The sequence below is a fragment of the Lampetra fluviatilis genome, chromosome 2, assembly GCF_964198595.1.
Source record: "Lampetra fluviatilis chromosome 2, kcLamFluv1.1, whole genome shotgun sequence".
Taxonomy (NCBI): Eukaryota; Metazoa; Chordata; class Hyperoartia; order Petromyzontiformes; family Petromyzontidae; genus Lampetra; species Lampetra fluviatilis.
Window position 1 is genome coordinate 23,398,138 of NC_136276.1, and position 23,582 is coordinate 23,421,719.

The 23,582-nt window shown below is 45.1% G+C and overlaps 2 protein-coding genes across 2 annotated transcripts in view; both read right to left on the bottom strand.

The window, feature by feature from the left end:
* Positions 1 to 3,658: 3,658 nt before the first annotated feature.
* On the bottom strand, positions 3,659 to 6,638 carry LOC144938231 (toll-like receptor 2). Its single transcript, XM_078866061.1, has one exon. The coding sequence runs from the start codon at positions 6,603 to 6,605 to the stop codon at positions 4,065 to 4,067; it is 2,541 nt and encodes an 846-aa protein (XP_078722187.1). The 5' UTR covers positions 6,606 to 6,638; the 3' UTR covers positions 3,659 to 4,064.
* Positions 6,639 to 12,658: 6,020 nt separating this feature from the next.
* LOC144944340 (toll-like receptor 2) overlaps positions 12,659 to 23,582 on the bottom strand; it is a 90,464-nt gene continuing 79,540 nt past the window's right edge. The window contains exon 4 of the mRNA XM_078872437.1: positions 12,659 to 15,524. Coding sequence (XP_078728563.1) covers positions 13,065 to 15,524 — 2,460 coding nt within the window. The 3' untranslated portion in view covers positions 12,659 to 13,064. The remainder of the gene's footprint in view (positions 15,525 to 23,582) is intronic.

Below are 23,582 nucleotides of genomic sequence, written 5' to 3' on the forward strand. Positions count from 1 at the left end.
GGATCGAGCCAGCGGCGTGGTCCCGAGAGCCAGAGCCGGTGCTCTTGTAAGAGCTGGTCTGGGACTCCGGGTACCGTGAGCCGACTTACCAGTGTCGGCTAGCTAGCCTCCCCTAGCCCGTTAGTGGAGGACCAAGGGGTAGGCTAGGCATAGCTAGAGGGTGTATTCCCAGTTAGACGGGTGAGGGGGCCGATAACCCCTCCAGTGATGTATGTCCAGTGTTGTGCTGTACCCAACACGGAATAAATACGTGTGCCTCCAAACCCCGGCGTCCAGTCTCCTGGAACATTATTACAGTACTAAGCTATCACGATTTGTTTAAGAGGTATGCGAATACAATTTACAAGTTTTGAGAGTGAGTGCCAGCTCCGACAAGCTAGCAGGGCTGCGATCAGCAGGTTCCAGGAACCTGCCCCCGTGACTGGCACATCGTCAACGAGCTGCATCAGCAGAAGCCATGAGACTCCAGCCAGCGACAGAAGACCACCACCAGCTACAGAAGACTACACAACACTTGATTTGGAGCTTTCGTGACTGCAGGAATTATTCTTTGGTTCTTTCGGTAAAGTCACGTCACGAAAGCTCCAAATCAAGTTTGAGTATGCTAGCATTTAATTTAATTTATTATTTTATCTTTATACGTGACTTTACCGAAAGAACCAAAGAATACTACACAACACATAAGAGTTCTACAAGCGGCAAGCTCCGGGGTGAGCTCAACCAAGGATGGCGAGGCTTGCCGAGTAGCGACAGGTCACCGAGTCCGGGTTCAGCGCTGACAGAAGAAGTATCGCTCAAAGTCATTCTACACTGAGTACCAGCTCCCACCCAGCAGCTGCACGATGAAGGAGAGCAACGACAAGCAATCAACCTCGAGAAAGGGCGGAAAGCGCCAAGCATCATCCAAGCCAGCATCGCAGAGAACCAGCTGCACGCGCAATCGTGCACCGCCAGAGAGCACAGAGCAGTAGAGAGAGCACGCAGCAGCGCCACCGAGCACCACCGAGCAAGGGTGTCATCTGCCAGCGGACAAGCGACAAGCGTTGTGCCGACTCAGTTCATCCAGCAGGGGAAAGAGCCTGACCAGCCGCCCGTGAGCAAGAGGAGAGCGCCGCCGAGAGCGCCGTGGGTTCGACCCACACACACACCGACGCAGCTTATCCAGCAGTGGAAGGAGCCTGCAGCTGCAGCAGCTCCAGCTGCTGCCTCAAAGCGAATGAGCGAGGAAGCTGTTCGTATAACACGCCCACACTCACACACTACCACGCATTGCCCGGCATCTACCTGACGCAAAGAATTGATAAAGGAAACCAATCCACACATAAAACATACACAGACTAATAATAAGGATCAAGGAGACAAATCACCTCACACACATGAAACACATACCCGGAATGATAATAAGAAGACTAATGTTAAGGGTACGTCAACTATTAGCTAATAACGAAGAACATTGCTGCCAATTGAGTTACGTGGATACGGTCGTTTAGAAGTATTTTAGTCTTTCTTTTTCTTTTTAATTGCATAAATATTACCAATGAATTTATTGATTTAAACTAAACGTTTGAAACCTACGTTACGAATCTACACGCTCACAGGGAGAATATTGTGTTAAAATCTTTCTTTTGATCACAGAATCTTGCCAGCGAGTTTATTGAAGCCTTAGCCAATTGATAAGCATCTGCTGAAGCAGGCACACTGCCGCACACCATTTCGTTAAATGCATAATATCACCGATGAATTCATTGCCGTATACTTTTGCCTTCGGGATATGTTTCTTTATTACCATTCGTATGAATATCGTAGCATGCATTTTTAAGGACCTTTACTATCGCCGTATATGCTTGCGTTACTCTGAGGAATTAATCGATTATTCTGTTACCAAGTTTAACAACGTAATCATTGAGGGTTAAATGTACGGATCAATGAGGAGAACATCTCCAGGAGTACTGTCCAAGCATAAGAGTTCGCATATTAGAATGGTATGTTTTTGTTTAGAAATTAAAGTTGCTTAACACAGAACTGTCTGAGTGGTGCCTTCCTAAGTTCATGCATAATAATCTTAATTATAAGAACTGTATCCTGCGGTGAGATTTGAATTTGGAGACCTGACATAAACACACTAAGACATAATCAGTAAATGTTAAAGCGAGAATCATTGTATTATCCCGATTGATAATACAACCCTAGACAACGAAGCTAAGCCTAATTATAACGACATACATTAGCATAAGTGCATGCATTTGCATAACTGAATATTGAAACACCTACATAATTGCATAATGTATGCGCATAATTACATAACTTGCATAATTTCGGTTATTTATGCAATTTCCATATAATTGTTATTTTTAAAAAATGTCAAGACCCGGCATATACAACATACTCCTAAGGCAGAACTTGCAGCATGCACTTTCACTGTGCAACGATGGCAGTATCTGGCAGTGATTTATGCCAAGATGACATCTTGCTCTTTGAGTCAAGTATCAAGCAAATGATAAGACTACAGTAAATCCCCATTTAACGCGTGGGGTTCACACTATACGTTTTCGTTTTAATGTGGTTTTTCCTTTGAATAAGTTTTTAGCTTTATGTGCACCGTGCCCGCTATAACACGAGTCTAGCGCGTGTTGGACTACTCACTATAACACGAGTATAGCACGTGATGGACGATTCTCTATAACGTGAGTCTATCGCGTGGTGGACAACTTTTAAAAGTGGCGTGGGTGATGGCAGTGTTGTTCGGGGATGTTGGGAGCTGGTACTGTAGTACCGGCACTGTAGTACTGGAGTATTGGCATTGCGGCACTGTAACACTGGAGTACTGGTACTGTAGTACTGGTACCGCAGTGCATGGTACTATACTACTGTGGCACTAGCACTGTGGTACCGGCATAGTAGTACTGGTACCCTAGTGTTGAGGTGCAAAGACGACTCGGAGGCAGATCTTCTTAGGGGCTTGCGCCAAGGGTTTATTAGGGGCTTATGCGAGTTACCGGCAGGGCTAATATAAATATCCCCAGGGATAGGGTACTGGGGCTCCTAGCACTCAGACTGACCAGGCTCTTCCCACTGCGCCGGCCGAGGGCTAAACCAACATCGGCCAACCTGGTAAAGCAGTAACTCCTAGCCTCGTGCTAGATTTCCCCTACCCTGGGTCCCGACTTCCACCGTTCACGTTCCCGGGCTCCTGCGACGACCCCGCCACGTCACGGGCTCCGGCTCAAGTACCCCAGGGAGACATGATGTCATCGCTCCACTCCTTGTGCAAGACGTCACCGACTGTGACGTCATCGTACCGGAAAGTCCGCCTCATCAGTGGGTGAGCGTGACGTGATGTCATCGACTACTCCTCGACACTAGTACTAGCACTGTAGTACTGTAGTAATGGTGCTGTAGCACGAGCAGTGTAGTACTGGCACCAAAGTGCTGGTACTGTACTACTGTGGCACAGTAGTACTGGCACTGTAGTACTGTAATGCTGGTACCGTAGTACGACCACTGAAGTACTGTAGCACTAGTACTGTGGTGCGTCTGGGGACAAAGTCCCGCTCGTGCACCCAAAGTCGTAGCGGTGGTACTAAATGCGACTCCGGCTCAGGCAGGATCTTCTCCATTACCCAGGTTGTGTGGTATACATTTATAAATGACGCGATCTAACCCAAAAACCTTTATTATGCATTGTAGAATGCAGTACTGGTACTATAGTATTAGCACGGTAGCACTGGTGCTGTAGTACTGTAGGAGTGGTACTGTAGTCCTGTTACTGTGTTTTGGCAGCATCTTTGTGTGCAGCGTCATCTCTCATATTTTTCATATCTCTCACGTTATATTAAATCAATGATTGTCAGACATAGCGTATTTATAGAAATACTATGTAAACACAACCCTTAAAAAAACATGGAAAACAGTGTACTGTACTGTCAAATGAAAACAAAAATAACACGGTGGGCTGGAACGGAACCCCCGACATTCACCGTTATTCCTTGTGGGAAAATCACTCCAAATTAACGCGAATCTTCGCAGCAGTTTTGACGAACGCAACCGCCGTATTAAGCGGGGACTCACTGTACAACAATTTCAAGGTGTTTGGGTTCCTGCTCTCTCTGAGAGCTGAGCGTGGCTCGTAGGTTGGCCCAGAAGAGGGCCTGCTTGCTTTGCTCCACAGGCCACTCCAGGTAGGTCTTGCGCGCCATTAGGCGACGCAGCCGGCAGAAGCGGCTGGGCACCGAGTCGCGCGGGATGGGCTCCAACAGCACGAGCACCAGAGCACCGTCTCTGCTCTCCATGAGGCGCTGCTGTGCAAAGTACAGCTCGTAGTGGCACCACTCGCTCTCCACGAAGCTCCGCGAGATGACAAAGAGAGTCTTGCGGCTCTGCTCGATGCAGTCAATGATGTTGTCCATGATGACGCGGCCGGGGACAAAGTCCCGCTCGTGCACGCAGAGTCGGAACGGTGGTACTGAGTGCGACTCTAGCTCAGGCAGGAGCTTCTCCATTACCCAGGTTGCGTCGTGCTGGCTGTACGACACAAACGCATCGTAGACTGCATTTTCATCCGGATCTGAGAGGAAATTCCGTCGCTTGGCTTGGAGCCAAGCCCACGTCATGCGCAGATACCACAGCGCATCTAGGTACCAGCAGAGCCAGACCAGGAGAGCGGTGCACACGAATGTTGTAACACAGGCTATCACGATCTTCAGTGTTGTGTCACAGTAGAGTGTGGGGAAGGAGAGCGAGGACAGCTGTTTACCAATTGCATCCTCTGGATTTGAGCATTGGTAGTCAGATGGCCATCCTTCAATGCGCAATGGTGAGGAATTTTCACAGAAGGTGATAAAGTGGCGGATGTCGCACGTGCAATAGAATGGGTTTCCCCTCATGTCTAGCAAGGTGAGATTACCCAGACCGTGCAGGACAGAGGGATCCACTGTCCACAATGTGTTCCCAGCGATCGTCAGCACCTTCAGCCAGGGCAGAGCCTTGGGCAGCTCAACTGGGAAGGTGCTCAGCTTGTTATTACTCAAGTACAGCTCTTTGAGCTTTTCAAACTTTATCAATTTAAAGTCAACATTCTGAATTTTATTGTTGCTCACATCCAGCGAGTGCAGTGATGTGGGTAGACAGTTAAATGCATTTTCTTTTAGGAAATTACGAGACACATTAAGGAATTTCAAACTCAAAGGCCACTCACATCCTGACTCTCCATTCTTGCGTAGCCTATTTTTAGACACGTCCAACGATGTCAAAGACAGTAAGTTTTTTAACATGGCACCAACTGTATCAAGGGAAGTGAAAATATTTTTGTGCAGAATTAGCTTGTTGAGTTTTTCAAGGTTTGCAGAGTGTATTTTTCCACATACAGAATTTTCATTTAGTTTGTTATTTGATATGTCAAGTAAGTATAGATTACCAAAGTTATTTACAATGCTACATCCAAGGCTGATAAGGCTAGCATCAGTCATGACCAAAGATTCTAGTTTTGAGGAAAGTACATTTACATTTTTTACGTAGAAAATACCATGAAAGTTTGGGTTGTAGATTCCCTCTATGAGGAGGTGACGTACAGATATGTTTGGACTTGGCAACATTTCCCTCGGAAAATCACTAAGGCCATCAAAATATATGTGCCGCATGTTCACTGCAACCAGTTTACTAGAACTAATGATGCTTGTGAAAAGAAAGACAATGGTCGGGATTGTTACTTGCAAATGTGATACATTGAATATTTCTAGAATGCTGTGTTGCTTAGAAACACATTCAAAAGGGTTTATGTCGCCAGAGTAATTAGTAAAATCAAGGAACTCCAATTGCAACTCCACACTGTTACCGGAGACATCACAGATCATACCAGTGAGCAGTGAAATGTTTGTGTGCATGGTTAAGGCCAGAGTCACACTCTGTAGACTGCAGAATGCTGAGAGGGATCCTGGAGTGTAGATGGTCAGGTCTCCAGTCACAATGGAGAGATGTTCCAGTTCCATTGTCTCGCTGATACTTTGGTGAATTTCAGTGACATTCAGGCCCCCAACCTTCAGATGATGCAGAGTCTTGAGAATTGTGAAGGAACCTGGAATATATAAATAAATGTAAGAGTTGTTACTGACGTCCAGAGACCTTACAGACTTGAGAAGAGCAAATGAGTCATCCCATGCCCCTGGTAATCTGTTATTACTCAAGTCAATGTTTTCTAAAGCAGAGTTATTTGAGAAAGCCAAGGGGTCAATGCTTAATATTTGGTTGAAGGACACATTGAGAGATTTTAGCTGTGAAAGTGCTGACAGGTGCTCTCTCTGAATGCTAGAGATCTGGTTGTAGGACATGTCCAAAGAGGCTATGGTGACTGGGAGGTCTTCAGGCACAGATTGCAGGCCCAGGCGTGAGCAGTTGGCTTTGTCTCCTCTTATCTGGCAGCTGCTGAAGATGGAATCCCCATGGCTCCACGCAGGTCCTGCCATCAGGACGAATGTCACCAGCAGAGCCACGCTCATTTCCATTGCGCTCCCCCACCCTCCTGGCCAACACTGACGACACAGAGTTACAACCGGGAAGTTATGCATGGTGACGATTTTCTTTGTCTCCAGATCACGCATGTGGCTGCACATGGAAAGAATGATGTCCAGAATATGGAACCTAGGTGACACATAATGCTCTTAGCACCAGGGCTGGCAGTATAAGCAAATATCGATATACCAACTTTGTCATGCAGGAAGAGAAATGTATTTCATACAACAATAATATGAGAATAGGTTTTTCCCATTTTTTCTGATTCCTTGTAAAAGGTTTCAGTTTGGTGTTTTAACATCTTAACACCTGTTTTGTTGCCAGAAAAAAGGGGAAAACCTATTCTCATATGTTGGTACTGGCAAAGGATGTCCCATTATGTAGTTGCACAACGATAATAGTTTTCCACGAATAGGCTATGCATCCGGCCAGGTGGCTCAGTAGTACTGTAAGTGGCTCACAGCTACCAACACACACTGTTTCTCATCACGCCAGAGACCATGCAAATGCTCAAATGCAGTGCGGCGCTCTGGCAAGAACCTAGACTAACATCACGTGGTCCAGAACATCTGGGCTAGGGTCGTGATGCATTTTCCCAGTCGAGCATCAGTGGAACCCATCTAGGAATCTCTCCGTTGGTTGCCACTGCGCCAGGAAGACAATTACAAATACTTTTTCTTATGTTCGTTCAGTTGATATCTGACCCAGTCCCAAGTCTGAAGAAAAAGGAGGAGGGTCAGACGAAAGGGTGATGGTACTTTGGTCGTGAAGAAAAAAGACGAAAGAAATCCAATGTACATGTTGACCACCAGCTTGGACGTCGCCTGGGTCAATAAGGTACGCGTTCCCAATTGAGTAACCGGGATTGGGTCGAAAATGTAGCTCCCGGAAAACAGCAGCAGACACTATCAGGAAACAATGCAGCCAAATTGTGAAACAACAGAGGCAGAGAATGGCGAAAAAGGAGATCACAGTAGGGACACGGAATGTGAGAACACTATGGGCAACAGGAGAGTGAGAGCTGCTATGAAAGGAAATGTAAAGGTAGAGCAGCCTAGGACTGGCAGAAATAAGATGGACAGGAACGAGGGAGATACATGGAGGTGAAGTGACCTGGTCAGAGTAAAAAAAGTACATACCAGAGGAGTAGGGTTCTTGTTGAGTGCAAAAGCCAAAGCATTATTATTGGGATACAGACCGGTTTGTCCAAGAGTAATTGTACTGATATTAATGGACAACCCCTAAATATATCGGTCATCCAAATATGTGTACCAACATCAGATAGCACAGAAGATGGTATTTAAAAGTTCTATGAAACTCTGGAAAGCAGGTTAAAGGAACTGCCTAGGAAATATATTAAGGTAATTGTGGAAGACTGGAACGCATAAATTGGGAAGGATAATGACGGATAGGAACGCATCATGTTAAGGTATGGATATGGATAAAGAAACGAAGGAGGCGATAAACTGCTAGAATTTGCTTCATGACATGCCCAAATGTAATACTAAGTTCAAATAAAAATACTGCAGAAAATATACATGGAGGGAAAATATAAAAATATGATAGATCTGGTAATTATCGACAGATGCTGGGAAATATCAGTTTGACTATAAAGAAGATTCCAAGGAGCCAAAATGTCATTGGACCATAGCTTGGCACTATGCAAACTAAAAGTGTTTCCAGAACGCAATATGAGAGGAAGAGGAACATAGAGCCAATTGATAATGAGATGAGTAAATATGAAGAGGAAATATCGAGTAGAATCAGGGGGGGGGGGGGGAAATATAGAAAACCTTAATATAGGCAGCAAGACGTTAACACTGAATAAGATAGTGGAGTAGGCAGCAGAAGCAACAGTACACTTAGTAGTAGAATCGAAAAGAAAAGGGATAACTTAGAAAACTTTGGAACTAGCACAGGAAAAGAGAAAAATATGGTAAAAGGTAAAGCAATTGGATGAGATGGCAACTAAGTACAAAACTATATGCCATGAGGTAAGGACAAGAAAGGATATGCAAGAATGGCTGGAAAAGCAATGTCGTGACATTTTCTACTATGTTGGAGAATACAAGACCAGGGGGGTGTACAAACTAGTCAAGAGCACAAATAGGAAGTGGCAACTAAGGCAAGCAGCATTACAGCAATGTGTATAGGGATATGGCTCAAGAGACTAAACAGCTGCTGGATGAACTAGAAAGTATATTCCCACCACCAAGGGATGATGTAAATGATAAATCATGTATGTAAAAGTAGAAAAGGCATCATCTTCTTAGGTTTTTTCGGTAAAGTCACGTAGGTCAAAATTCATGAAAATAAAATAAAAAACAAAAATCACGACGTTTTGGAGGCAACACAAGTCTCCGTCATCAGGTGGGACCGTCACAGCCAGATTAGCTGCATCAAGTGATGCTGCATCAAGTGATGCAGCTAATCTGGCTGTGACGGTCCCACCTGATGACGGAGACTTGTGTTGCCTCCGAAACGTCGTGATTTTTGTTTTTTATTTTATTTTATTTTCATTAATTTTGACCTACGTGACTTTACCGAAAAAACCTAAGAAGATGATTCCTTGCAGTCACGAAAGCTTCAAATCTAGAAGTAGAAAAGGCAATAAAACATCTGAAAAAAAACAAAAGTCCTGGAGTGGATGGCATAAGTGGAGACATTAGAAAAGCTGGAGGGATGGAACTTATAAAATAAATGAAAGAGTTATGCCAACAAGTATGCAGAGAAGAGAAAATACTGGAGGATTGGACAAAATTCATAATTGTGACGATACCCAAGAAAGGAGAGCCCACCGATTGTAAAAATACAGAACCATCGCACTCATGAGCTACATAGGGAAAGTACTAAAGCTAGTACTATTACATCTATTACAAGCACAGACTGAGGATTATTTGGTGGATGAACACTCAGCGTTTAGTAAAGAAAAGAATAAGTACAGAACATCTTATTATTAAGGCTTATTGCAGAGAAAGCAAAGAGAAAGAATAGGCTGGTATCCAACTATTTCATATATTTCCAGGTAACATGTAATTTGACTAAGCAATATATAACGTGGGCAACATTCAGATCATATGGAATAGGGAAAAGACTAACATATTCTCCAGGATATAGGTGAAAGTTCAAAGTCGGCAGTAAAGTTTGGATAGGAAAAAGGAGGATGGTTCTAAACAACAATAGGTATGAGACAAGGAGATCGACGATCAGCATATAACGTCATCATATACTGGGAAAGAGTGATAGATGCCATTTAGGACAATGGCACAGGAATATCTATGCAAGGAGAAATAATAAATAACCTGAGATTCGTGGATGACATAGACATGGTGTAAGAAAGCAGTATAGTACTGCAGGAAAGTGTTCTATGCTAAATAAGTCAGGAAAGGATCCAGAACTCAGAATTTACGTGGAAAAGAAATAGACTATGGTGTTCGTAACGGAGGCCAGAGAGCACAGAGCAGTAGAGAGAGCACGCAGCAGCGCCACCGAGCACCACCGAGCAAGGGTGTCATCTGCCAGCGGACAAGCGACAAGCGTTGTGCCGACTCAGTTCATCCAGCAGGGGAAAGAGCCTGACCAGCCGCCCGTGAGCAAGAGGAGAGCGCCGCCGAGAGCGCCGTGGGTTCGACCCACACACACACCGACGCAGCTTATCCAGCAGTGGAAGGAGCCTGCAGCTGCAGCAGCTCCAGCTGCTGCCTCAAAGCGAATGAGCGAGGAAGCTGTTCGTATAACACGCCCACACTCACACACTACCACGCATTGCCCGTCATCTACCTGACGCAAAGAATTGATAAAGGAAACCAATCCACACATAAAACATACACAGACTAATAATAAGGATCAAGGAGACAAATCACCTCACACACATGAAACACATACCCGGAATGATAATAAGAAGACTAATGTTAAGGGTACGTCAACTATTAGCTAATAACGAAGAACATTGCTGCCAATTGAGTTACGTGGATACGGTCGTTTAGAAGTATTTTAGTCTTTCTTTTTCTTTTTAATTGCATAAATATTACCAATGAATTTATTGATTTAAACTAAACGTTTGAAACCTACGTTACGAATCTACACGCTCACAGGGAGAATATTGTGTTAAAATCTTTCTTTTGATCACAGAATCTTGCCAGCGAGTTTATTGAAGCCTTAGCCAATTGATAAGCATCTGCTGAAGCAGGCACACTGCCGCACACCATTTCGTTAAATGCATAATATCACCGATGAATTCATTGCCGTATACTTTTGCCTTCGGGATATGTTTCTTTATTACCATTCGTATGAATATCGTAGCATGCATTTTTAAGGACCTTTACTATCGCCGTATATGCTTGCGTTACTCTGAGGAATTAATCGATTATTCTGTTACCAAGTTTAACAACGTAATCATTGAGGGTTAAATGTACGGATCAATGAGGAGAACATCTCCAGGAGTACTGTCCAAGCATAAGAGTTCGCATATTAGAATGGTATGTTTTTGTTTAGAAATTAAAGTTGCTTAACACAGAACTGTCTGAGTGGTGCCTTCCTAAGTTCATGCATAATAATCTTAATTATAAGAACTGTATCCTGCGGTGAGATTTGAATTTGGAGACCTGACATAAACACACTAAGACATAATCAGTAAATGTTAAAGCGAGAATCATTGTATTATCCCGATTGATAATACAACCCTAGACAACGAAGCTAAGCCTAATTATAACGACATACATTAGCATAAGTGCATGCATTTGCATAACTGAATATTGAAACACCTACATAATTGCATAATGTATGCGCATAATTACATAACTTGCATAATTTCGGTTATTTATGCAATTTCCATATAATTGTTATTTTTAAAAAATGTCAAGACCCGGCATATACAACATACTCCTAAGGCAGAACTTGCAGCATGCACTTTCACTGTGCAACGATGGCAGTATCTGGCAGTGATTTATGCCAAGATGACATCTTGCTCTTTGAGTCAAGTATCAAGCAAATGATAAGACTACAGTAAATCCCCATTTAACGCGTGGGGTTCACACTATACGTTTTCGTTTTAATGTGGTTTTTCCTTTGAATAAGTTTTTAGCTTTATGTGCACCGTGCCCGCTATAACACGAGTCTAGCGCGTGTTGGACTACTCACTATAACACGAGTATAGCACGTGATGGACGATTCTCTATAACGTGAGTCTATCGCGTGGTGGACAACTTTTAAAAGTGGCGTGGGTGATGGCAGTGTTGTTCGGGGATGTTGGGAGCTGGTACTGTAGTACCGGCACTGTAGTACTGGAGTATTGGCATTGCGGCACTGTAACACTGGAGTACTGGTACTGTAGTACTGGTACCGCAGTGCATGGTACTATACTACTGTGGCACTAGCACTGTGGTACCGGCATAGTAGTACTGGTACCCTAGTGTTGAGGTGCAAAGACGACTCGGAGGCAGATCTTCTTAGGGGCTTGCGCCAAGGGTTTATTAGGGGCTTATGCGAGTTACCGGCAGGGCTAATATAAATATCCCCAGGGATAGGGTACTGGGGCTCCTAGCACTCAGACTGACCAGGCTCTTCCCACTGCGCCGGCCGAGGGCTAAACCAACATCGGCCAACCTGGTAAAGCAGTAACTCCTAGCCTCGTGCTAGATTTCCCCTACCCTGGGTCCCGACTTCCACCGTTCACGTTCCCGGGCTCCTGCGACGACCCCGCCACGTCACGGGCTCCGGCTCAAGTACCCCAGGGAGACATGATGTCATCGCTCCACTCCTTGTGCAAGACGTCACCGACTGTGACGTCATCGTACCGGAAAGTCCGCCTCATCAGTGGGTGAGCGTGACGTGATGTCATCGACTACTCCTCGACACTAGTACTAGCACTGTAGTACTGTAGTAATGGTGCTGTAGCACGAGCAGTGTAGTACTGGCACCAAAGTGCTGGTACTGTACTACTGTGGCACAGTAGTACTGGCACTGTAGTACTGTAATGCTGGTACCGTAGTACGACCACTGAAGTACTGTAGCACTAGTACTGTGGTGCGTCTGGGGACAAAGTCCCGCTCGTGCACCCAAAGTCGTAGCGGTGGTACTAAATGCGACTCCGGCTCAGGCAGGATCTTCTCCATTACCCAGGTTGTGTGGTATACATTTATAAATGACGCGATCTAACCCAAAAACCTTTATTATGCATTGTAGAATGCAGTACTGGTACTATAGTATTAGCACGGTAGCACTGGTGCTGTAGTACTGTAGGAGTGGTACTGTAGTCCTGTTACTGTGTTTTGGCAGCATCTTTGTGTGCAGCGTCATCTCTCATATTTTTCATATCTCTCACGTTATATTAAATCAATGATTGTCAGACATAGCGTATTTATAGAAATACTATGTAAACACAACCCTTAAAAAAACATGGAAAACAGTGTACTGTACTGTCAAATGAAAACAAAAATAACACGGTGGGCTGGAACGGAACCCCCGACATTCACCGTTATTCCTTGTGGGAAAATCACTCCAAATTAACGCGAATCTTCGCAGCAGTTTTGACGAACGCAACCGCCGTATTAAGCGGGGACTCACTGTACAACAATTTCAAGGTGTTTGGGTTCCTGCTCTCTCTGAGAGCTGAGCGTGGCTCGTAGGTTGGCCCAGAAGAGGGCCTGCTTGCTTTGCTCCACAGGCCACTCCAGGTAGGTCTTGCGCGCCATTAGGCGACGCAGCCGGCAGAAGCGGCTGGGCACCGAGTCGCGCGGGATGGGCTCCAACAGCACGAGCACCAGAGCACCGTCTCTGCTCTCCATGAGGCGCTGCTGTGCAAAGTACAGCTCGTAGTGGCACCACTCGCTCTCCACGAAGCTCCGCGAGATGACAAAGAGAGTCTTGCGGCTCTGCTCGATGCAGTCAATGATGTTGTCCATGATGACGCGGCCGGGGACAAAGTCCCGCTCGTGCACGCAGAGTCGGAACGGTGGTACTGAGTGCGACTCTAGCTCAGGCAGGAGCTTCTCCATTACCCAGGTTGCGTCGTGCTGGCTGTACGACACAAACGCATCGTAGACTGCATTTTCATCCGGATCTGAGAGGAAATTCCGTCGCTTGGCTTGGAGCCAAGCCCACGTCATGCGCAGATACCACAGCGCATCTAGGTACCAGCAGAGCCAGACCAGGAGAGCGGTGCACACGAATGTTGTAACACAGGCTATCACGATCTTCAGTGTTGTGTCACAGTAGAGTGTGGGGAAGGAGAGCGAGGACAGCTGTTTACCAATTGCATCCTCTGGATTTGAGCATTGGTAGTCAGATGGCCATCCTTCAATGCGCAATGGTGAGGAATTTTCACAGAAGGTGATAAAGTGGCGGATGTCGCACGTGCAATAGAATGGGTTTCCCCTCATGTCTAGCAAGGTGAGATTACCCAGACCGTGCAGGACAGAGGGATCCACTGTCCACAATGTGTTCCCAGCGATCGTCAGCACCTTCAGCCAGGGCAGAGCCTTGGGCAGCTCAACTGGGAAGGTGCTCAGCTTGTTATTACTCAAGTACAGCTCTTTGAGCTTTTCAAACTTTATCAATTTAAAGTCAACATTCTGAATTTTATTGTTGCTCACATCCAGCGAGTGCAGTGATGTGGGTAGACAGTTAAATGCATTTTCTTTTAGGAAATTACGAGACACATTAAGGAATTTCAAACTCAAAGGCCACTCACATCCTGACTCTCCATTCTTGCGTAGCCTATTTTTAGACACGTCCAACGATGTCAAAGACAGTAAGTTTTTTAACATGGCACCAACTGTATCAAGGGAAGTGAAAATATTTTTGTGCAGAATTAGCTTGTTGAGTTTTTCAAGGTTTGCAGAGTGTATTTTTCCACATACAGAATTTTCATTTAGTTTGTTATTTGATATGTCAAGTAAGTATAGATTACCAAAGTTATTTACAATGCTACATCCAAGGCTGATAAGGCTAGCATCAGTCATGACCAAAGATTCTAGTTTTGAGGAAAGTACATTTACATTTTTTACGTAGAAAATACCATGAAAGTTTGGGTTGTAGATTCCCTCTATGAGGAGGTGACGTACAGATATGTTTGGACTTGGCAACATTTCCCTCGGAAAATCACTAAGGCCATCAAAATATATGTGCCGCATGTTCACTGCAACCAGTTTACTAGAACTAATGATGCTTGTGAAAAGAAAGACAATGGTCGGGATTGTTACTTGCAAATGTGATACATTGAATATTTCTAGAATGCTGTGTTGCTTAGAAACACATTCAAAAGGGTTTATGTCGCCAGAGTAATTAGTAAAATCAAGGAACTCCAATTGCAACTCCACACTGTTACCGGAGACATCACAGATCATACCAGTGAGCAGTGAAATGTTTGTGTGCATGGTTAAGGCCAGAGTCACACTCTGTAGACTGCAGAATGCTGAGAGGGATCCTGGAGTGTAGATGGTCAGGTCTCCAGTCACAATGGAGAGATGTTCCAGTTCCATTGTCTCGCTGATACTTTGGTGAATTTCAGTGACATTCAGGCCCCCAACCTTCAGATGATGCAGAGTCTTGAGAATTGTGAAGGAACCTGGAATATATAAATAAATGTAAGAGTTGTTACTGACGTCCAGAGACCTTACAGACTTGAGAAGAGCAAATGAGTCATCCCATGCCCCTGGTAATCTGTTATTACTCAAGTCAATGTTTTCTAAAGCAGAGTTATTTGAGAAAGCCAAGGGGTCAATGCTTAATATTTGGTTGAAGGACACATTGAGAGATTTTAGCTGTGAAAGTGCTGACAGGTGCTCTCTCTGAATGCTAGAGATCTGGTTGTAGGACATGTCCAAAGAGGCTATGGTGACTGGGAGGTCTTCAGGCACAGATTGCAGGCCCAGGCGTGAGCAGTTGGCTTTGTCTCCTCTTATCTGGCAGCTGCTGAAGATGGAATCCCCATGGCTCCACGCAGGTCCTGCCATCAGGACGAATGTCACCAGCAGAGCCACGCTCATTTCCATTGCGCTCCCCCACCCTCCTGGCCAACACTGACGACACAGAGTTACAACCGGGAAGTTATGCATGGTGACGATTTTCTTTGTCTCCAGATCACGCATGTGGCTGCACATGGAAAGAATGATGTCCAGAATATGGAACCTAGGTGACACATAATGCTCTTAGCACCAGGGCTGGCAGTATAAGCAAATATCGATATACCAACTTTGTCATGCAGGAAGAGAAATGTATTTCATACAACAATAATATGAGAATAGGTTTTCCCATTTTTTCTGATTCCTTGTAAAAGGTTTCAGTTTGGTGTTTTAACATCTTAACACCTGTTTTGTTGCCAGAAAAAAGGGGAAAACCTATTCTCATATGTTGGTACTGGCAAAGGATGTCCCATTATGTAGTTGCACAACGATAATAGTTTTCCACGAATAGGCTATGCATCCGGCCAGGTGGCTCAGTAGTACTGTAAGTGGCTCACAGCTACCAACACACACTGTTTCTCATCACGCCAGAGACCATGCAAATGCTCAAATGCAGTGCGGCGCTCTGGCAAGAACCTAGACTAACATCACGTGGTCCAGAACATCTGGGCTAGGGTCGTGATGCATTTTCCCAGTCGAGCATCAGTGGAACCCATCTAGGAATCTCTCCGTTGGTTGCCACTGCGCCAGGAAGACAATTACAAATACTTTTTCTTATGTTCGTTCAGTTGATATCTGACCCAGTCCCAAGTCTGAAGAAAAAGGAGGAGGGTCAGACGAAAGGGTGATGGTACTTTGGTCGTGAAGAAAAAAGACGAAAGAAATCCAATGTACATGTTGACCACCAGCTTGGACGTCGCCTGGGTCAATAAGGTACGCGTTCCCAATTGAGTAACCGGGATTGGGTCGAAAATGTAGCTCCCGGAAAACAGCAGCAGACACTATCAGGAAACAATGCAGCCAAATTGTGAAACAACAGAGGCAGAGAATGGCGAAAAAGGAGATCACAGTAGGGACACGGAATGTGAGAACACTATGGGCAACAGGAGAGTGAGAGCTGCTATGAAAGGAAATGTAAAGGTAGAGCAGCCTAGGACTGGCAGAAATAAGATGGACAGGAACGAGGGAGATACATGGAGGTGAAGTGACCTGGTCAGAGTAAAAAAAGTACATACCAGAGGAGTAGGGTTCTTGTTGAGTGCAAAAGCCAAAGCATTATTATTGGGATACAGACCGGTTTGTCCAAGAGTAATTGTACTGATATTAATGGACAACCCCTAAATATATCGGTCATCCAAATATGTGTACCAACATCAGATAGCACAGAAGATGGTATTTAAAAGTTCTATGAAACTCTGGAAAGCAGGTTAAAGGAACTGCCTAGGAAATATATTAAGGTAATTGTGGAAGACTGGAACGCATAAATTGGGAAGGATAATGACGGATAGGAACGCATCATGTTAAGGTATGGATATGGATAAAGAAACGAAGGAGGCGATAAACTGCTAGAATTTGCTTCATGACATGCCCAAATGTAATACTAAGTTCAAATAAAAATACTGCAGAAAATATACATGGAGGGAAAATATAAAAATATGATAGATCTGGTAATTATCGACAGATGCTGGGAAATATCAGTTTGACTATAAAGAAGATTCCAAGGAGCCAAAATGTCATTGGACCATAGCTTGGCACTATGCAAACTAAAAGTGTTTCCAGAACGCAATATGAGAGGAAGAGGAACATAGAGCCAATTGATAATGAGATGAGTAAATATGAAGAGGAAATATCGAGTAGAATCAGGGGGGGGGGGGGGGAAATATAGAAAACCTTAATATAGGCAGCAAGACGTTAACACTGAATAAGATAGTGGAGTAGGCAGCAGAAGCAACAGTACACTTAGTAGTAGAATCGAAAAGAAAAGGGATAACTTAGAAAACTTTGGAACTAGCACAGGAAAAGAGAAAAATATGGTAAAAGGTAAAGCAATTGGATGAGATGGCAACTAAGTACAAAACTATATGCCATGAGGTAAGGACAAGAAAGGATATGCAAGAATGGCTGGAAAAGCAATGTCGTGACATTTTCTACTATGTTGGAGAATACAAGACCAGGGGGGTGTACAAACTAGTCAAGAGCACAAATAGGAAGTGGCAACTAAGGCAAGCAGCATTACAGCAATGTGTATAGGGATATGGCTCAAGAGACTAAACAGCTGCTGGATGAACTAGAAAGTATATTCCCACCACCAAGGGATGATGTAAATGATAAATCATGTATGTAAAAGTAGAAAAGGCATCATCTTCTTAGGTTTTTTCGGTAAAGTCACGTAGGTCAAAATTCATGAAAATAAAATAAAAAACAAAAATCACGACGTTTTGGAGGCAACACAAGTCTCCGTCATCAGGTGGGACCGTCACAGCCAGATTAGCTGCATCAAGTGATGCTGCATCAAGTGATGCAGCTAATCTGGCTGTGACGGTCCCACCTGATGACGGAGACTTGTGTTGCCTCCGAAACGTCGTGATTTTTGTTTTTTATTTTATTTTATTTTCATTAATTTTGACCTACGTGACTTTACCGAAAAAACCTAAGAAGATGATTCCTTGCAGTCACGAAAGCTTCAAATCTAGAAGTAGAAAAGGCAATAAAACATCTGAAAAAAAACAAAAGTCCTGGAGTGGATGGCATAAGTGGAGACATTAGAAAAGCTGGAGGGATGGAACTTATAAAATAAATGAAAGAGTTATGCCAACAAGTATGCAGAGAAGAGAAAATACTGGAGGATTGGACAAAATTCATAATTGTGACGATACCCAAGAAAGGAGAGCCCACCGATTGTAAAAATACAGAACCATCGCACTCATGAGCTACATAGGGAAAGTACTAAAGCTAGTACTATTACATCTATTACAAGCACAGACTGAGGATTATTTGGTGGATGAACACTCAGCGTTTAGTAAAGAAAAGAATAAGTACAGAACATCTTATTATTAAGGCTTATTGCAGAGAAAGCAAAGAGAAAGAATAGGCTGGTATCCAACTATTTCATATATTTCCAGGTAACATGTAATTTGACTAAGCAATATATAACGTGGGCAACATTCAGATCATATGGAATAGGGAAAAGACTAACATATTCTCCAGGATATAGGTGAAAGTTCAAAGTCGGCAGTAAAGTTTGGATAGGAAAAAGGAGGATGGTTCTAAACAACAATAGGTATGAGACAAGGAGATCGACGATCAGCATATAACGTCATCATATACTGGGAAAGAGTGATAGATGCCATTTAGGACAATGGCACAGGAATATCTATGCAAGGAGAAATAATAAATAACCTGAGATTCGTGGATGACATAGACATGGTGTAAGAAAGCAGTATAGTACTGCAGGAAAGTGTTCTATGCTAAATAAGTCAGGAAAGGATCCAGAACTCAGAATTTACGTGGAAAAGAAATAGACTATGGTGTTCGTAACGGAGGACATTGAGAAAAAGTAATACTAGAAAGCAGCAAGATTGTGAATATAAAGGAATTTGCATAATTAGGAAGTCTACTGACATGAGACAACGACTACACGAAAGACATAAGAGCGAGTATCTCATAGAAAATGAGTAATGGCAGGATTCAATAACATCTGGAGAAGAAAGAAAATCAGCTGCAAGACCAAACAGAACATCGTAAGGATATGGGTGTCTAGTACAGCGTTGTATGTCTTCGAGACTTGGACATTGAAATATATTGATAGAGATATGATATGGGCATTCTAAATGTATTGCTGTAGAAGGAAATTGTATCTAAGCTTGACCCAAAGAGGGACCAACGTAAAAGTAAGGAAAAAGGTCGCACATAGAAAAATACTGATGCAGGCAGTGATGAGAAGGAAACTGGCACTAATTGGACACATATGTAGGATGGACAACAACAGGAAAAAATGCATTCGGAAAAATGGAAGGAACCAGAAACAGAGGAAGACCTAATAGAGAATGGCTTGACAACGACATAGGATATTGGTGCCAGAAAGACATGGCACTACTCGAGCAAGTTGCCACAAGACAGAGAAATGTGGAAACAAGTGACAAAGTGTGCAATGGACACCTACGGACTATCTACCCATGGATTGTGATGATGATGCTTCTTATGTTCAAGATAGACTCCGCTAGGAAACCTGGCGTCTAACTAATCTCAAAGCGCTTAGAACTGATCACATTCCAACTTGTGTCACCCACTTTTCAAACACAGTAAATCCCTTTTAACGTGCGGCGTTCACACGACACGTTTTCGCTTGAACACGGTTTTTCTTTTATAAAACGTGTTTCGCGTAACGCGCACCATGCCTACTATAACGCGAGTCTAGTGTATAAAGGACTACTCGCAATAATGTGAGTCTAGCACGTGACGGACTACTCGCTATAACGCACGTCTAACGCGTGACGGACTACTCGCTGTAACGTGAGTCTAGCACGTGACAGATTTCTCCCTATAATTCGAGTCTAAAGTGTGACGGACTATTTTTCTGAGTGGCGTGAGTATTGGCAGCATTATTCGGTGATGTTGGGAGCTGATACTGTAGTACTGATACTGTAGTACTAGCACTGTAGTACTAGTACTGTAGTACTATTATTGTAGCAGGGATGTGCGGTCAGGGGAGGCAGGGGAGGCAGAGCCTCACCTGTCATACTCCAATGAAATTAGCTGTTATGAAAAGTAAAAAAATATATATTTAGATTTTTCCACTGATCTGTTTTATAAATGTCATTTCTGTACGATTCCAATCATTTTTATAGTCAAAATCGCAAAATTTGCGGAGCTCCGCTGCAAATATAGGAAGAGACGAGAGGTGAGGCAACAACGAGCTCAGCCTCCCCTTTGATTGTGCAACTCCTCAGTAACTGGATGGAGCACGGGCAATAAGCGCGTGCCTGTTACTATCACAGTATGTCACCAATGTAATATTTGTAGACCCTTTCATTTAATGTCCTTGCCATCCATACGCCAGGTAACTTATTTCACGTATGTGTATAAAGATATTTAGTCTCGCTGGCTCGTCATGAAAACTGCAATGAAAAAGCACCAGGGGAGGCAGCTATCACATCTGCCTCACTGAGAGGCCACGCCCCTTCCGTGAGGCCACGCCCCCTCAGTTTGTGAATCTGGCTCTAACACGAGCCAGTGCCTCTCCAGCCATTGACCTCACCGCACGTCACTGTACTGTAGTACTGGTGTTGTCGTACTAATAATGTAGTACTGTAGTCCTGGTGGTGTAGTACAATCGGAAGGATAAATAAATGGATTGGACTAGTTGCACATGGGGATGGGATGATGGACACGAATGTTGTGGAGAGGATGGAAGAGCGAAAAGAGAAGAAGGGCAGAGAACAGAGGCGCATGGAGAAGATGGCAGCCAAGGAGCTGCCGCACAGGCAGAGCAACACCACAAGAGATCACGATCCAACTCCTCTCTGTCTGTAATAAAGCCAAAGATCCCCCATATAGCCTTTGGCGGCACCAATTTCAACCAGCACGAGGTGGTTAGTGGCCAGGACCATGCCGGGCCACATTTGACTCTCAGTGCCCATGTTTACACACCACCACTGGTACTCATTTAAGACTGAGTCGACCTAGGAGAGGCCCAGGAATAGTTTACATATTCGTCCCCGATGTTGGCCGTGATAGGGATTAATAGCGGAATGTGCTAACCACTGTGCCACTGCTCCCCTTAGAGCAAGAATGTGGGTATACCATTGAGTACATTAGTTCAGCAGACCTGAGGTTACAGACCCATGTCAAACTGACCTTGGAGTCAGAACACAATTATAGTATTGACAGCTAACTTGGGAACTGGGAGGGAGAGTATTCCCCCTTTTCCGACCATACAATGAATTCCTTGCAGCTTTGTTAATATAAACGAAATACAATCTACCTCCGAAAAGGAAGGCTTCAACATAACTGTGAAAGTTTCATTTGTTGGAAAAACGAGGCAGCTCTTTCTTATATGCATAATCCCATAATACATTAAATAAATATTCGGTATACATTGCTCAGTTCATGATGTTAGTATATCCACGCATACTACAACTGAACTGTGGGCAGATCAGCAGTGGCTGCGGCTCTCCGTGGTCCACATTTGCCGAGTGCAACAGCTCGTGCCCTTGGAAGGTCGCTCCATCACGAGATCCGACCGTATGCGGTCAAGACAGAGCCACCACTGGACGTGTAGTGGAAAGCAGTGGAGAAGCAGAAAAAGCTGTAATACAGCTGTAGTAAGTTCAAAGCAGTAAGCTATAGAGGGGTTTTCAGGAGTTGAGCAGCTGAAACAATATATAACGCAGATCTGTAGATTTGCCGTTGTTGACGAGTGAACATGTGTAGTGACATAGAATGGGTCACTAGGGCCCGTAGCGCTGGAAACTGGTATAGAGTGAGATTGTGGGTGTAGTAGCCCGGTCTACCAACAGGGCAGGTAAAATGTGCCACTGGAGCGCATAGCCCGGTTGCTGGCAAAGAGGGGGGATCTGAGGACACAGCAGCCGGTCTGCCAGCAGGGCACGTGATAGGCGGGGGTAAGGGATGTAGGGTAAAGGTGACAGAGGGGACATGTGGGGTGCAGCCCAGAACCTTCTGGTAGGTTCCAGAAGGGGGCGTGGCCGAGGGCAGAGCCAGGCTACCCTAGGGAGGATAAAAGGGAGGTCCTGACGCTGGGTCAGGGCTGTCGTTTGGAATGGAACCCATCGTCTATGCAAGTCTTCGTCCCCGTCTTTACCTCCTCGGCATTGTGGGTCAGGCAGTGTGCGTCTGTCCTGACCCATGTGTAGTTATACCCTGGACTGTAGAAGAATATAATAAACGTGTGTGCCTCCTTCTATTAGTGTCTCTGAAGTGACTACGACATTTGGTGTCAGAAGTGTTAACGATAAGAAAACTTTTTTTTTATGTAGAGGGAAGGAAGTATGTTTATTTAAATGTTTAAGGAAAATGTCAATGTTAACGAGGAGGAATATGCTTACCGTGGTGTCCTCGGATGAAGAAAACGGCGGGGAGGTGATCCCCCAGACAGCCCCGGAATCCGGAACCCCGGAGAATGGTCCCGAGGAGGCGATCTCGGCGGAGCAGCGGGTGGGAAACAATGACTCCGTGCTGCTACCGTCCAGAGGAGGACGGCGTGTTCACAATGTGCCTCGCGGACCTGCTGTCCACGGTGGCAGTGCTAGTTGTGCAGCTGGAGGTCGAGGAGCCGGAGGAAGACACGGCGACTCAGGGGCAGCGGGTGGACAGCCCTGCCGCCGCCGTCGACCAAGCGCGGGAAACAGCGGAGCTCCAGCCTGCGCGGGTGGCTGCCGTTTTGTCGACTGGGCAGGAATCTCTTCCCCCCAAATTCGACCTGCCGCCAACTTCGTGCCCGGCGATGCCTTTCTTCAAGAAGCGGCTGCCGTTTGTGCGGGAGTTTGTTGCTGCGGGGGGCGACTAGGCAGCCTTCCATTGCCATTTCGCTGTTACGTGTGCGCTGGCGGGATGGACGGATGCTGAAGCGCTGCAAGCTCTCCCCACTATCCTGGACGACGATGCCTTGGTGCAATTTTATGCTGTTCCCCCAGCGGACAGGGTGACACTGTCACAGGTGTTCGCTCATATGGCGGCAATTTTTGATCCGCCGTCCAATGCGCGCCAAAAGTTTGTGATGCGGAGACGGGGGGAAGCTGAGATGCCCCTCGCCTTCCGCAGCGCGCTAATGTTGCTAGCCCAAGCCGCATATCCGAAGAGAGACTGCTTAAGTTGGCTCAGGAGATGGATGTTTTTCTGCCCGCCACGGAGGAGGATGACTTGTCATCAATTAAGGTAGCTCGATGCATCCAGGCCCATTGTAACCTACGAGCTGGGGTGGCTGCTTGTACAGAAACCCCCTCAAGTTTGTGCTTTGCTCGCCGGCGGTTTGTGCGGGAGAGTCGACACTTAATGGAGACAGGAGCGGGAACAGCACAGTGGAACCTTCCCTCCACCGTAGAGGGCCCCCGTCACCTTTTTAAAGTGTGGTCTGCGGGACCACATCTCTAAAGGATGCAGAGCCAACCCTGGACAGTTCTTCCTGCTGGCGCCGTCTTCCACCCTGCCGACCTC